Here is a 16,300-nt window from a genome sequence, read left to right as displayed (position 1 = left end):
ATTTACCTACATAAAGTCACAGAATTTTTCTCTCCAAGATCTTAAAGAAAACATAACGTGAGTAAAAAGCACTGAGAATTTACATGCCATTCAGCGTGAGTGAATGAGCAAGAAGCCTGTTAAGGACATCGTTCAAGGTGACTTAAGGGCCTCGTTGGTGCTGGCCCAGTGAAAATAGTGTGGCCAAAACGCTGGTCTCATTTTATGGCACAACTTCTCTGGTTTCCTGGGCAATCCTGTGCAGCAATTTTGTCATGAAGTTGTCTGGTTTTGCAGGCGTCTAGGGTATGGGTTCAGAATAAAGTCGACGAATCCAAACATGAAATCCACTCTCAAGTCGATGCCATCACAGCTGGAACAGCTTCAGTTGTTAACCTCACAGCCGGTAAGTCCCTGAGGAATTTGTGGTGTATTGTGATTTTGTTAAAAACAAAAGTTCTTATTCTTTGATTGAAACAACAGATTTTCCCTATTCTGAGAGAAGAGTCTATTTTTAGGCCCTCACAATGCTTCAGACGTTTTCTCCCACTGACCCAGGAGGAATGTGGTGAACATCTCATACCTTTTTGTCTGTATCATGCATCATCAGTAAAAACCACGTATCCAGCTCTTCTCATTGTTCGTCAAGCTGCTGGACATACTTCAAAGTGTATCGAGGCCAGTTTCTCCCTTCTGAGAGCTTACAGTCTCAAAATGGTTTTAGATGACTAGCCATCATGGGTGCCTTCTTCTATCTTGTCCAGCCATGGTCTCCTCTGTATAGCACAACTCCCAGCCTTGCACTGTCACATGAGAGCCAGGGAAGATCTTGGCTTCACCAAGCAGCGTTGCAGTGTTTCAGGGGTAGAGTTGACCTCTCCAAGCGGCTGACCTTGGAGCAGCCTTCTGAAAAGGGCCGTGAGATGCTGGTTCTTCCTTGGGAATTTTAAAGGTGCACATGCTCAGTATCTTAATATATGAGGCCTCGGGGTAAAAGGACCCCATGAAGAGCAGTACCTTGGAGATGGGGAGACGTCTGACTCCTGCAGGATGGGGGCGTCGTTGGTGGGGGCAGGGTTCTGCTGCCAGTGTTACCCTGTTTCCTGTCAACCTGGGCTCCCCTCAACCTTCACCACCCTCCTTTGATGGTGATAGTCCTTCTCTGTCCCAGGTGACCCTGCAGACACCGACTACACCGCTGTGGGATGTGCCATCACCACCATTTCTTCCAACCTGACGGAGATGTCCAAGGGCGTGAAGCTGTTGGCGGCCCTCATGGACGATGAGGTAGGCAGCGGGGAGGACTTGCTCAGAGCTGCAAGGACCCTCGCCGGGGCCGTGTCGGATTTGCTGAAAGCTGTGCAGCCGACTTCTGGAGAGGTGAGCTTTGGGGCCATCAGTCTCTCGGGTTCTGATGAGGGAGGTACAGCCTCTGGGTCCCGTGCGGTTCTTGCTTCCTGAACAGTCCCTTCCATCCTGATGACTCATGTTCCCACCCTCTGGGGTTTGGAGTTGGTGAACTGGGTGCAGAAACCATGGTTCAACCTTTGAGACTGGTTGAGCTCTTAGTAGGAAGCCTCCTTTCCCCACCCAAGGGTACTTGATTAGATGTAACCTCAGAAACTAACACACATGACCAATACACATTTAAGGGGGATACAAGTCTGTACGCTAATTTCCTACCAGCTGAATGAGGCTCATTATTTGAGCATTTCACATCTGTGCAGCCATGGCTGGTTTGTGAGCCACAGGCATTTCCTTGCATAGATTCCACCAGGACGTGGATGTCTCCAGTCTGGCAGATAGTTCAAGAGTCTCACTGAGGTGCAGGAGGTGGCCATCCTGTAGGATTCTTCTTCCTGCACTGCCCCGTCTGATGACGCTGGGGAGGCAATGCATTCTCTTTCCCACTAAGATGTGCTCTGTGTTCGTAGCCTCGACAGACAGTTTTGACCGCCGCTGGAAGTATTGGACAAGCCAGTGGAGATCTTCTGCGGCAGATCGGAGAGAATGAGACTGATGAGCGATTCCAGGTAACATATTTGCAGCCCATAACCTTGGAGCCTAAGCGATGGCCTTAGACCCAAGCAGGGAGAAGGTAATGAAAAACTGAGTCTTCCTTGAGGAGACAAAAAAAAAAAGATGAAGGTGGATTATCTCGGAGTGTGGTCTTTATGTGTTAAAGAAAAAGAATTTTTAATTGAAAGACTCATTTCACTTACATCGTGCATCACCACTTTGAAACACTTACTTAGCTGTTCTCACTAGTAAGCATGCTACACTTTCTTCAAACACAGATATGGATGGAATAATGTCACAACCACCCTTATACCGACCACCCAACCTCTAGAGTTATCAACTCATGGCCAAGCTTGTTTTATCTGTTTGGGGTGGTTTTTAATTGCATCATTCTTTTTTTTATGAAGACATTACTTTTTAAAAATGTTTTTATTTTTTACCTTATAAATTTATTTCTTTATTTTTGGCTATGTTGGGTCTTCGTTGCTGTGTGCGGGCATTCTTTAGTTGCGGCAAGCGGGGGCTACCGTTCATTGTGGTGCGCGGGCTCTCATTGCAGTGGCTTTTCTTGTTGTGGAGCACGGGCTTTAGGCGCGTGGGCTCAGTAGTTGTGGCTCGCAGGCTTAGTTGCTCTGCGGCATGTGGGATCTTCCCGGACCAGGGATCGAACCTGTGTCCCTTGCATTGGCAGGTGGATTCTTTTTTTTTTTTTTAGTATCTTCATGGGAGTGTAATTGCTTTACAATGTTGTGTTAGTTTCTGCTGTACAACAAAGTGAATCAGCTGTAAGTATACATATATCCCCATGTCCCCTCCCTCTTGAGCCTCCCTCCCATCCTCCCTACCCACCCCTCTAGGTGGTCACAAAGTCCCGAGCTGATCTCCCTGTGCTATGTGGCTGCTTCCCACTAGCTATCTGTTTTACATTTGGTATGTCAATGCTACTCTCTCACTTCGTCCCAGCTTCCCCTTCCCCAGCGGGAGGATTCTTAACCACTGTGCCACCAGGGAAGTCCCTAATTGCATCATTCTTGAGTTCACATGTTAAGAGTGAAAACACAGGCACTCCCTTACACTCTGCTCACACATAGGACAGGCTTTCCTTTGTGTTTAGAGCTGGGTCTCTTGTCTGTGTCATATCCAAAACCACAAGTGTGGCAGTCTTTTTTGTCACCCCCTTTTTTTTTCAATACCAGGGACATGTCCTCTGGGGATCAGCTGTAGCCACTGTTTGCAGCTGGCTGGATGCACTGCCAGCTCAGACAAGATCTCAACCTGTTTGCCTCTATTCCCAGACCCCACAGATGGGGTGCGGAGGCCTTCTGCCAGGGATCTTCAGGCTCAGATGAACTCTTCACATTCTTGTGGGCAGATGCCTTTCATTCCTCATCCTCCTAAGTCTTCATTTTACAAGTAACATACAAATACATTCTAATTAAACTGTTATAGTTTGAGCCCTTGTTCTCTGGAAGATGCCCTTTTCCAAATCCTATGTCAGGTTCAATGTTTGGGATTTCTGTAGCATTCAGAATTAAAGGATCATTCAACTTTCCATTAGCGTTCAAGTTGCTTCAAAGGGGGCAGTTTTGCTTGCTATTTTGTCTAGAACTGACGAACTTCATCACCTCAAGACGTGTCAGTTACGCTAAGACATGGTCATGTATGTTGTGGATACGTGAAACATGTACCTTCTCTACTCTCCACATTCCTGGGGTGCTGGGAACATAGCACTCATTCAGATCCTGCAATACAATGAGACATTCAGTGCATGAACATTCATGTGATCATGGAGGCTGAGACCCATAATGAGTGGTAGGAGTATTTCTGGAAGCCATTTCTGTGCTGGAATGTCCAATAATAACTATAAGCAGAATTAACTGTAGACCACATAAATACATCTCAGTAAAGCCAAGCTAATTATGTCCCCATCCTGACTTCCCCTTAGTCAGATCCCCAAACTACCCTTGTGTGTCCTGTGCATTCTGTATTAGAGCAGGTAATTCTTTGTAGGTAGGTACCTACTTAGGAATTGCGTAAATACGAGATCCATCTGTTGGTTTACTCGGCTTCATTATCTTGATGCAGTCAACTTATTTTCCAAAGTGTTCGGGAAGATTGAGAGGGAAGTCACAGTCCTTTGTTAAGGCATCTCGTATATCCTTGAGTATGTATGTATTTATTTTCGGCTATGTTGTCTTCACTGCTGCACATGGGCTTTCTCTAATTGCAATGTAAACTCCGCCTCCTAATATCTGCTTCTATGCAGACGTGCTAGGGAAGCAGGTTCAAGTTTAGGGTAGGTCCTGTGGAGGCTTTCTTAACAGGGGAAGGCCTGCCTTGAATGTTTCCCGTTCTCTAGGTAAACACCAGGACAGTAAGGTGATCCTACAACCTCCTCCAGTTATGGGTAGCCCCTGGCTTACTGACATTGGATTTCTTACTCTCTTATTTTTCTGATTCTTGAGATCCTATCTTGGAGCTTTTTATTGAGTTTTCAATGTACTGCATGTTCCCAGAGTTAACAAAGATTTATTTTACATGAGCTGCATAATAGTGGTCTTGTTGAAAAGTTTGACAAGGGCCTTGTCAGCAACTATAGCCATAGTATCACGTTCTTTTTCTAACTGTATTTTTTTTTTTCTGGGACAAAATTAATAGGAGGAGCAGGATTTCTATAAATGAGTCTAACAAAGCCCTTTAGAACAGTCAAGAGTTTGCATGACCAAATCATGGTCCCTGGGTGAAAAGATGGATCCCTATCAAGGGAAGGAATACTTTCACCCATTTTGGGAAGACTGCTTTTAAAAATCTTGATAATAATTTGTGACATTCAAATTTTGTTTTCACTGAGCATTGAGATAGATGTCCAAGAACTGTAACTTTGCAGACCATGTTGGGAGCAGTTTCTAGAAGTTGTATGACAGATGAGTGCCAGTCAGATCCCAAAGGCATCTTCAGCTTTCGGCACCACAGGCTGTGGTTTTCCCTTGGACATCCAGTAAACACCAGAGACCTCAAAAAGGCTGGACCAAACTGTTCCTTTCAGGCTGCTTTGTTGTTGTCCGTTTTAAAAGCTGCTTATTTGGTGGATTCATGGGTTTCTGATTTGCCTGGATAAGATATAGTCTTTGCTCTGTGTAAAATTGTACAGGCTAAACACTCTTCCCAGTATATCTTCTCATAAAATACCTTGTTGTAAAGACTCTGTGGTGCCCTTTGCATTCAGAATCAAAAGTGCTTTTCATTATCTGATGAATTAATAAAGACTTCTGACCACACTTCCTCTGGGAGAAAGCCTTGACATGTTCAAAATAATAATGGCTTATATGTTTGGGAAGGCATTTCCAAACCAAATAAATGACCTTCAGTATTAAAAGCCAAGAAGTGAATTAAACGTAGCAGTGGTGATTCTTCAGGTCACAGAAATGGGTGACACATCTGAGGGGCTAAGTCAAACGATTCTCCATCCTGCAGGCAGAAAGCCTTTATGTTGACTTGAAGCATAAACTGATCTCTAAAGGCACAGAGCTCCTTGCATCTTCAGTGAGGTCTTCTTGTAGCTGGTTTATTTATGTAGGCTCCCTTTCCACTTTTCATAATAATTAATCTCCATCCAGAAGGCTACAGAACACTGAGAATCACTTATGTTCAGAGCATTCACGGGCTCTTGAGCTGGAGGTGCTATCCGTGCATGTTCAACGTTGCCCTCTGGAGGCCGAGATGTGGCTGAGTTTCTGATGACAGCTTGGATCTTGTGCAAAGTAGAAATCAGAAAAATAAATTTTCAAGTTAGAGTGGGGCATGATGATGGAGGCCGTGAATTTTATCCTTCCTGCTGCTCATAGTGTATATTTTCAGCTGATCCACCACAGACTCAGGAGATGTTGTCAAGATTCTAAGTGTTGTTTAAGTGCACAAATGTGAGTCAGTGGTTAAAATACAAGCCTTTCCCTCACACTAACCTATTTTGGATTGAAACCTATGCTACTTACTGTATAGGAGACTGTGTTATTAGGATGTAAGTCTCCTTCCTTAATTAGCTCTCAGGCTAACTGGACATTTCAGAAAAATAAATGGAAAAATATTTTTCTAAAGTACTGAAGGAAAAAGGTCAAATGGAATTTTAATAAAATGTTTAAGTGGACCACCACACTTTACTTTCAGGCTGTGAAGCGTGATTAGGAAAATATAAATGACTTTTTGTTTTTTTCCCTTTTCTTAGGACGTCTTAATGAGTTTGGCCAAAGCTGTTGCCAATGCTGCTGCCATGTTGGTACTAAAGGCAAAGAATGTTGCCCAAGTGGCTGAGGACACAGTCCTACAGAACAGGGTGATTGCTGCCGCCACCCAGTGCGCCCTCTCCACCTCCCAGCTTGTGGCGTGTGCCAAGGTAAGCCAGCTGGCACCCCAGCCCTTTCTACAGAGTGTCACACACTCTTATCTGCCTCCAGGCATTGGGAGGAGCCAGGGGCAGAACCTGTTAAAATTGTCTAAGACTTAGAGCTTGCTTCAGGTGTCTTTTAGGTGACATGACAGGATTTTAGTATAAGGTGTCCAGTTCTTTAATCATTTTTTCCTTGTTCATGTCCTCAGGCAGTGGTCCTTTTTGTATCTAATTGCCATTTCTACATGCCAATTGCTGTGTCGCCCCTTTGGACTTCTCAGTATGTCTTCTTTACCCCCGTGCACAAAGAGCTCTTGGATTGTGCAGTTATAGCCTTATATATGGGTTCAGTCACGATCCGTAGAGTCCATGGGAGCCCTTTCTGCACTGCACAGAATCAGAAGGAGGTAATGATGAAGTTCATGGTTGCCAGTTAGGATGTACACCCTCTGTGTAACACTGCTTCATTAAGCGCCATCATCCCCGGTTTACTGAAGAGGAAACTGAGTTCCTTAGATGTTACTGATGACAGCCACAGAAATTGTAAGTGGCAGGACTAGGGTTGCAACTCGGGCCAGTCTGACGTCAGATACCCTTTCCACTCAACCATGTGTATCTTTGCTGAGATGAGGTGTCACAAGATGGGAGCCATCTGTTTCTCAACCTGATGACATAACGTATTGTACAGATGTGCAATCTGGTTCAGCCTGGCACTTCTGGTCCTATCGGAGCATTTGCAGCATCAGTCAGAGGGGTCACTGATGGTCTCCCTCCTGCTTTCCTCGTTCACCATCCTAGTATCACAGATTACTGACACAACTCCCCTAATCTTTCAAATAATTGAGAGGCAGAGTTCCAGGAAATATAATATATTCCTCTGGAAAAAAATATAATTCTTTTACATAGTCTTTATCTCAGCTCAGAAGACTCAATTCAGAGGTTCCTAAGAGCAGGAGGTATAAAGGGTAAATACCAGAAATTTCTCTCTACAGAAGTAGTCAGTAGTATCAATGGTCGTAGAGCACTAATGGAGATGAAAGTTAACGGGCATCTAAAATCACAAAGTGAAATGCTGAAGTATGAGAAACCTCAGTGATGGTTTGGTTTAATCCCTGGTCCTATAAGTAAGGAACTGAGGCCCAGACCACAGAAGGATGTGGTGGAAATGCACGTGGGTGCTGGAGACCAGAGTTGTCCCACGGTAACCAAGACCCACTCCTGTCTCGCTTCAGGTCGTGAGCCCCACCATCAGCTCCCCTGTGTGCCAGGAGCAGCTGATTGAAGCAGGGAAGCTCGTGGACCGCTCAGTGGAGAACTGCGTCCACGCCTGCCAGGCAGCCACCGACGACACTGAGCTGCTGAAGCAGGTCAGCGCGGCGGCCAGTGTGGTCAGCCAGGCCCTCCACGATCTCCTGCAGCATGTGCGACAGTTCGCCAGCCGAGGCGAGCCCATTGGTCGCTATGACCAGGCCACCGACACCATCATGTGTGTCACCGAGAGCATCTTCAGCTCCATGGGCGATGCTGGTGAGGGGCTGGTCTGTGGGTGGGCCGGTCGGTTTAGGGTTCCCTGATGGTGATGATTGTGAGTGAGTCGGACGATGGTTGCCTGGACATCTGGCAAAAGGGCAAGTTCTCATCCGCCTCAGTCAGAGACTTCTTCCCTGAGGCTGGGAAGAAGATTTGAGACTCCTAGTGTGCCTGTCCCAGCAACACTGAAAGACTTAACGTTAACTAGGGTATCTTTATTTAATAATTTAGTTACACAGGAAATCCCTTTTGTTCCAAGAATGTCCACATTGGATACGGTGAAGTTGGTGCAGCTACAGGGGTAGGCAAGAATGAGGCTTGGAATGAAGTTTATTATACTGACAGGTCCCACGCAGGGGGTCACTGCGTGTCATACAGGGTCACAGGGGAAGCATCAAGTTCTGATCAGATGGCAGAAGACAGGACTGAGGAGAGAGCTTAGGCCACCACCTATGTTGGGATTTCTGTGGGAAAGGCAAGATGAACAGCTTAAGTTTGGCAAGTCTGAATAATTTCAGCTGGCTCTACCCTTATAGAGGTGATCCCTAGTTGCCTGGTCCATGGCTCTGGGATGATGAAGGCAGAGGAATATTGTCTCCTGGGCTATAGGGACCAGACAGAGGATGACTCTGGATTGGGTAGTTTACCACCATGCTCTTGGCTAGACCCTTTACTATCTCTAAGTATTGGCTAGCTCTGAGAGGAGGGACAGTCTCTTTCCAACCAGAAGGGTTTTTCTAAGATGTCAAACATCACGAGATATATATATATATATATATATATAATGTATGTATGTATGTAAAATGCACCTTTTCAGTCTATTAGTTAAAAATTACATCTCCCCAGACCCAGCCCATCACTATCCCATCTAAATCTCTAGAATTGACCACTTACCAATTTCTGTTTCATCTTTGCAGAAATGTTCAATCTTCCTACCGACATTTATGTGTATGTACAATACCCTCTTTCTTTTCATATTAATGGAATTCTGTTACACATACTCTTCTGCAACCTTTTTCACTGAATATATTAGAAAGTTTCTTCATGTTGACCTATACACTAATCTTTTTAATGACAGCATAGTATTCTATTCAATGAATGCATCATAATCTATTTAACCAGTTGTCTTTTAATGGACATTTTGGTGGTTTCCAAGTTTCTGTTTGTTTTACAAAATTAATATTGCAGTAACCATTCTTGTAAAAATATCTGTTTACTTTGGGGAGTATATGTAGGATAAATTCCTATCAGTTGAATTTCTGGGCCAATAAGTATGTACATTTTTTATTTTAAACGTGTCTGAAGTTTCTCTCCAGAAAGGTTCCACAATTTTCAACCCTACCAGGAGTTTGTAAGAAGTCTATTTTCCTACTTCTTCCTCAGCACAGAGCAACACTTCTTAACGACTATATTTTTAAAGAAAATTACCTTGTGATTTTCTCTATCCTTCTTAAGTGATTTAAGAGATGGCACTGCTCCACACATCTGGATTTTTTTGGTTCTTTTGTTTTTTATTTTTTTTAATAAACTTTTTACTGTGGAATATTTTTTCTATATACAGTAAAGTTGCTGGGGTAATGGACTTCTCTTGTACCCTTCCCAGTTTCCCTCCTTTTTAGCATCTCCCTTAGGCCTCGGGACATTGGTCAGAACTGGGAGATGAGCATTGGTATGTTACTGTTAACTAAACCACGGACACTGTTCAGATTTCACCAACTTTTCACTAATGTCCATTCACTGTCCCAGGATCCAATCCAGGGTACCTTGAACTGAGCACTTTTTGATTTTCGTGAAAGCCTTTTTCCCCCTTAATGTTAATAATGCTTCGTCATCCTTCACAAATGACCTTTTGGGGAGGAAATTGCTCATATTTGAGTAGTTTTATTTTTAATGTTGACAATGGTACCCCTCCCACTTCCAAAAGGAAGTTGAAATAGATAAGAGTAAAATCCCAGCTACTAATAACAATTACTAATAACGAGATCAAAATCCATGCTGGGAAGGAAAGGGTGAGTAAATTGATAGGAAGACTGGGCCAAGGCAAATCTCAGCATTTGAGCATGAAACTGGGTTCTGTGCTTCCTATGAGTGAGAGCCAAGTGACACAAATAGAGTAGGTTATGTGATACCACTCATCTGGTGTTAGGTAGCATGCAGATTGACTCAAAATTTTAAAATATTTTTCCTGTGCACATTACTCAAAGAGCTCATTATAGGGGCTTTTGTGTAAGTGGCTTCTGACGTGAGGTAAATAAGATTTTCTGTGTAAGTATTTACTAAGCTTAAATGCACATAATAAATCCACATAATCTTGTTCCCTGCCTTCTCTTTATAAAGGGTTCCTCTTAGGTTACTTATGTCATTTTTATCCTGCACAGTTAAAGACTGAACTTGGATGTGATTGGGGGTAGACAGGCCTGGCAGCCACAGGGAATATTTTTGGTTCAGGATCTGACTTGGCTTCATTGCTTAGGAATGGAGCATGGAGGCTCATTTCTCTTCGTCCCTTTTGCCAGAGGAATAGAGACAAGACTGTGCTGGCTCCTGAGGTTTCCCCTGAGCTTTAGGAAGCAGACAAACAGACTGCATCCTCTGTCCCACCCTCTAGGTGAAATGGTACGCCAGGCCCGGGTCCTGGCTCAGGCCACCTCGGACCTCGTCAACGCCATGAGGTCAGATGCGGAAGCAGAAATCGACATGGAGAATTCCAAGAAGCTCCTGGCAGCGGCCAAACTCTTGGCTGACTCTACCGCTCGCATGGTGGAGGCTGCAAAGGTAGTACATTGGATTTATTCAATTGAAAAGTGAACATCATTGAAAGTTAGGATTTGGAAGGTACCTGCAAGAAAGAGAATGGTCAGACGAGTGTGCTTTTTTGTTTGTTTAAAATCTATATGGCTTTGTAATGTTTAACCTTCTTCAAGTGGGAAAGGGGAAGATCATGGAACACATGAATGAAAAAACTCTTTAGGGAAGTGGTGCTGACTCAGCCATAGACAACAGAGTCCCTGCTTAGCCAGTACTCTTTTTATATTGGGTCATTGCCATTGGCTTTAGTGAAAATGATGGTTAATTTCAACTTGAGATTTCAACAGTAAATTCACTTTGACCTGTTTTCTTCCTGCAGCCTTAATGTCACTTTGCCCTCCATTCGACTTCTCAGCTAAACTTCTTTCAAGATTTTGCATAGGTGACAAACTTATGGTTACCAAAGGCAAAAGGTGGGGAGAGGGATAAATTAGGAATTTGGGAGTAACATATACACACTACTATATATAAAATAGATAAACAACAAGGACCTACTGTATAGCACAGGGAAGTATACTCCATATTTTGTAATAACCTATATGGGAAAAGAATCTGAAAAAGAATATATGTATATATAAATATATACATAAGAATAAAGGCAGCAAATTCTCAAAACTCACCACTTAAAAAAAAAAAAAAAGATTTTGCATAGGTGTTTCCTGCTTCACTGTTATCCAAAACCCAGTAGCTATTTATAGGAGAGTTTGAATAAAGAGTTAACAGACAACTTTGTGCTTTTTGACAGCTATCCTATGTCATGATGCTTCTTTTTTTTTAATTTTTGAGTTTTATTTTATTTGTATACAGCAGGTTCTTATTAGTCATCCATTTCATACACATCAGTGTATACATGTCAACCCCAATCTCCCAATTCATCACACCACCACCCACCACCACCCCCCACGGCTTTCCCCCCTTGGTGTCCATACGTTTGTTCTCTACATCTGTGTCTCAACTTCTGCCCTGCAAACCAGTTCATCTGTACCATTTTTCTAGGTTCCACATACATGCGTTAATATATGGTATTTGTTTTTCTCTTTCTGACTTACGTCACTCTGTATGACAGTCTGTAGATCCATCCACATCTCTACAAATGACCCAGTTTCGTTCCTTTTTATGGCTGAGTAATATTCCATTGTATATATGTACCACATCTTCTTTATCCATTCGTCTGTTGATGGGCATTTAGCTTGCTTCCATGACCTGGCTATTGTAAATAGTGCTGCATTGAACATTGGGGTGCATGTGTCTTTTTGAATTATGGTTTTCTCTGGGTATATGCCCAGTAGGGGGATTGCTGGATCATATGGTAATTCTAATTTTTAGTTTTTTAAGGAACCTCCATACTGTTCTCCTTAGTGGCTGTTATCAATTTACATTCCCACCAAAAGTGCAAGAGGGTTCCCTTTTCTCCACACCCTCTCCAGCATTTGTTGTTTGTAGATTTTCTGATGATGCCCATTCTAACTTAAAAGCCAGTGATTCTTGTTTATGGTTTCCTTTGCTGTGCAAAAACTTTTAAGTTTCATTAGGTCCCATTTGTTTATTTTTGGTTTTATTTCCATTTCTCTAGGAGGTGGGTCAAAAAGGATCTTGCTGTGATTTATGTCATAGAGTGTTCTGCCTGTGTTTTCCTCTAAGAGTTTTATAGTATCTGGCCTTACATTTAGATCTTTAATGCATTTTGAGTTTCTTTTTGTGTATGGTGTTAGAGAGTGTTCTAATTTCATTCTTTTACATGTAGCTGTCCAGTTTTCCCAGCACCACTTATTGAAGAGGCGCTCTTTTCTCCATTGTATATTCTTGCCTCCTTCATCAAAGATAAGGTGACCATATGTGCATGGGTTTATCTCTGGGCTTTCTATCCTGTTCCATTGATCTATATTTCTGTTTTTGTGCCAGTACCATACTGTCTTGATTACTGTAGCTTTGTAGTGTTGTCTGAAGTCAGGGAGCCTGATTCCTCCAGCTCTGTTTTTGCTTTCTTAAGATTGCTCTGCCTATTTGGGGTCTTTTGCGTTTCCATACAAATTGTGAAATTTTTTGTTTTAGTTCTGAAAAATGCCATTGGTAGTTTGATAGGGATTGCATTGAATCTGTAAATTGCTTTGGGTAGTGTAGTCATTTTCACAATGTTGATTCTTCCAATCCAGGAGCATGGTATATCTCTCCGTCTGTTTGTATCATCTTTAATTTTTCTTTCATCAGTGCCTTATAGTTTGCTGCATACAAGTCTTTTGTCTCCTTAGGTAGGTTTATTCCTAGGTATTTTATTCTTTTTGTTTTTGCAGTGGTAAATGGGAGTGTTTCCTTAATTTCTCTTTCAGATTTTTCATCACTAGTGTATAGGAATGCAAGAGATTTCTGTGCATTAATTTTGTATCCTGCTACTTTACCAAATTCATTGATTAGCTCTAGTAGTTTTCTGGTAGCCTCTTTAGGCTTCTCTGTGTATAGTATCATGTCATCTGCAAAAAGTGACACTTTTACTTCTTCTTTTCCAATTTGGATTCCTTTTATTTTTCTTCTCTAATTGCTGTTAAAAGCCAGTGATTCTTATCCAGGGCTCTGTTTCAGAACCCTGTGAAACTTACTGAGGTACACATGCCTTAATTCCACCCCCAAAGATCCTAACTTCCGAGTTTGCTGCTAAGACCCGGTGTATGTGTGTGTGTTTCACAGAAGATTCCGATGCCTACCTCCGGGTGAGAACTATTTTAAATGGATAAGGCTGTATTTATCTATGATGTTTTTATTATGCAATTAGCATATGCTTTGGGTGAAATGAATAGAAAATGCAGTAAGTATAAGTAAGAAAATAGAAATGACTTTCAACTTCATATCACCAAGGTAACATGTTGAATGTATTCCTATGCATTTCAGATTCATTAAACATCCCCACGGCTTAGCCTGCCTCCTTGGTCTTTAACAGTAATGTGTCTCAACCAAGTGTGTGAATTGCTTCACTTTCGATGTAATGTGACATGCAGTGACATCCAGTAGACCTTCCTCCTTGTCTGACTCACCATTGTATTACCTGAGGGGCTGATAGTCCTTAGAGATATGTCTTGGGTAGGGCTGAAGAGAGTCCCAAGGAGGGGCGGGGTCCGAACTTCCTTCCTCTGTCCCTGATCCCTCTTTCAGTCAAGAAACTCTGTTCCTTAGCATCCCTTTTAGCAAAAATACGCATTAGGGTTTTGGATTATAGTTAATTTTTTTAAGGTTGTTACTAGTTTTGTTTCCTTCTTTTTCTCCTAAGTTTAAAGAAAGCCATTTCAGGCAAACCCTCATGTTCACAAAAATTACTTGCTAGACTAGAAAGAATCTTAGTGAAAAATCTAATCTGTCCCTTACTTTACAGATGAGAAAATTAAAACTCAGAAAGATTAAACCTACCATCACGTAACCAGGACTGAGCCAGGACAGATGTGCACATTTGTTTTTAGATGTGTAGTGCTCCCCAGACTGTTTCACGGCATTTTACCAAGTTACCAAAGTGTTTGTTATTTTTGTTTATTTATATTAGATGGGACAAGGTTGAGTGTTTTTGTTAAGTTCTTTTAACTTTTTAGTTAAAAGTTGATACTTTGTTGTCATGGCAGTATTTTAATTTGTTGAATTTTGTTGAAAGATAAAGAATGTACGATGGTTAGACTTCCAAAGAATATATTTAGTGTGAAGAAAAAAAATATTTCATAATCAGTAACTAAGATTTCAGGCCGAGATTAGTACCCCATATCTAATACACATTCATCATAAAAAAGATATTGCTAAGGAAGGATCCAGACACACACGTCAGTATGTAACGTGCAGAAATGGTGCTTTCCTGCTGCTTGAAACACACAGTTAAGGCTGGCATGCCACTGGAGGCATTGATAAAGGAGTGGCTTTAGAAAATACCCGATGACCAGAAAAAATAAAATGACTCTTATAAACTTGCAGAAGAACGCAAAAGGAGCCCAAACAATCCTTTTATATGTGAAATGCAAAAATATAATTTTTTCATTGCTAAAAACACAAAAATCAAGACTACTAAAAGTGGTTTAAATTTAAAAGAAGATTCCGTCCAAGAGGATGGCAAAACAACTCTGTCACAGATGTTAAAACTGTTCCATTCAGTGTGAATTCCTATGACTTTTTATACATATCGTAGTTTAATGAAAGAGATTTTTGCAAATTGGTAAATTTGGCAAGGTGTTCACATGGAAAATTGAGATGTTTAGAAAATCGATTTCGATAATTGGCGTGTTTCTTTCTGCCTCACAAGCAAATATTATTGCCTGAAAATGTTCATGGGAAGAAACTCACTCATCTACATACATCCAGTGCTGGTCACAAAGCATCCAGGCTCTGTGAGAAGAATCTTGATTGATGCTTTTATCTCAGGTGGACGTGGAAGACTGGATGTGCTTTAAGTTTTTGTCGAGTTATTGGGCAGTAAAGTTATCCTCTCCCTACATTACCTTTAGCCTTTCCCTGCTTCAAAATCCTACCCATCTAACTAAACTCCACTTGCACTTCTAACACACTTTAACCTACAGCAACACAGTAAAAGAGCCGTGGGCTTACACAAGGGAAACATGGCCATCGGTTGTGCACAGCACCCTCCTCTTTCCCTGCCTGGATAGGGGCATCGATTTCTCTCATTAGTACAGTTGGGGACCAATTCTACTTGGCTATATTTGCCAGCCCAGACTCTCTAGGAATGCAATTTCTAGACATGGTCTTTCTTGAACCACATTGGCTTATAGAATTTTGGATGGCGTTCCCATCCCCCCACTCCCTCCATCCCGGCCCCTGTGTTACGCTGTAATCTTAGCCCATTCTCATTCACCAGTGCCGCAGGACAGGAGAATCTTTCAGCAGCAATATGTGTCTGTCACACCAATTAAAATACAATTCTCCCTGAGAGATGTGATCAGGAGGGAGATTTATCTTAACATCTTTTAAACCATTGGGTTTCTCACCACAAGGTAATTTATATGGATGATGAATGCTATGATCTCAAGTGTTTAAGTATTTATTTAATTTAATTATTTAATTTAATTATTATTGGATTTTTCTTGTTCAGCCGTGCAGTTTGGCAACATCCCCTGGTAGATATTTTTTTGTTGTGAGAGGAAACATCTTTATCATAAAGATACTGCTTTGGCTTCTCTCTTCCTGTTACTTGGTATTCGTAGGAAAAAGTAACATTGAAGGCATGAATTCAGCGTCTGTGGCATGCTGCCCCTTGGACCTCTTGGAATCTTTCTTTTCACCTTCGTAGGGAGCTGCAGCCAACCCTGAGAACGAGGACCAGCAGCAAAGGCTGAGAGAAGCTGCAGAAGGTCTCCGGGTGGCAACCAACGCCGCAGCCCAGAATGCTATTAAGAAAAAAATCGTCAACCGACTGGAGGTCAGTAAAGAGGCTGGTTTTCCAGGTTTTAGATTTGCATAGAGTCCATTGAAAGAATAAGCGAATTCATAAGGCAGTGCCCCTAGAAAGGAAGCTAAATCAAGATAGACGATGCAGTTTAATGCTTTAGGTGCCGTGAGGAACTTGAACGGCTGGTTTAGGGACATTGTACATTTATGTTC

At 42.1% G+C, this 16,300-nt stretch overlaps 1 protein-coding gene across 3 annotated transcripts in view; it reads left to right on the top strand.

Moving 5' to 3' along the window:
* The window catches only part of TLN2 (talin 2), a 440,641-nt gene that overhangs the window by 293,699 nt on the left and 130,642 nt on the right, over nucleotides 1–16,300 (top strand). For all 3 annotated transcript variants that reach the window (XM_032622981.1, XM_032622982.1, XM_032622983.1), the window contains 7 exons: nucleotides 277–385; nucleotides 1,151–1,359; nucleotides 1,914–2,012; nucleotides 6,221–6,388; nucleotides 7,615–7,909; nucleotides 10,521–10,687; nucleotides 15,990–16,118. In XM_032622981.1, coding sequence (XP_032478872.1) covers nucleotides 277–385; nucleotides 1,151–1,359; nucleotides 1,914–2,012; nucleotides 6,221–6,388; nucleotides 7,615–7,909; nucleotides 10,521–10,687; nucleotides 15,990–16,118 — 1,176 coding nt within the window. The remainder of the gene's footprint in view (nucleotides 1–276; nucleotides 386–1,150; nucleotides 1,360–1,913; nucleotides 2,013–6,220; nucleotides 6,389–7,614; nucleotides 7,910–10,520; nucleotides 10,688–15,989; nucleotides 16,119–16,300) is intronic.

The sequence above is a fragment of the Phocoena sinus genome, chromosome 2 (assembly GCF_008692025.1).
Source record: "Phocoena sinus isolate mPhoSin1 chromosome 2, mPhoSin1.pri, whole genome shotgun sequence".
Classification (NCBI taxonomy): Eukaryota; Metazoa; Chordata; class Mammalia; order Artiodactyla; family Phocoenidae; genus Phocoena; species Phocoena sinus.
Note: the sequence above shows the minus strand (reverse complement) of the source record. Positions and strands in the feature narration are given on the sequence as shown.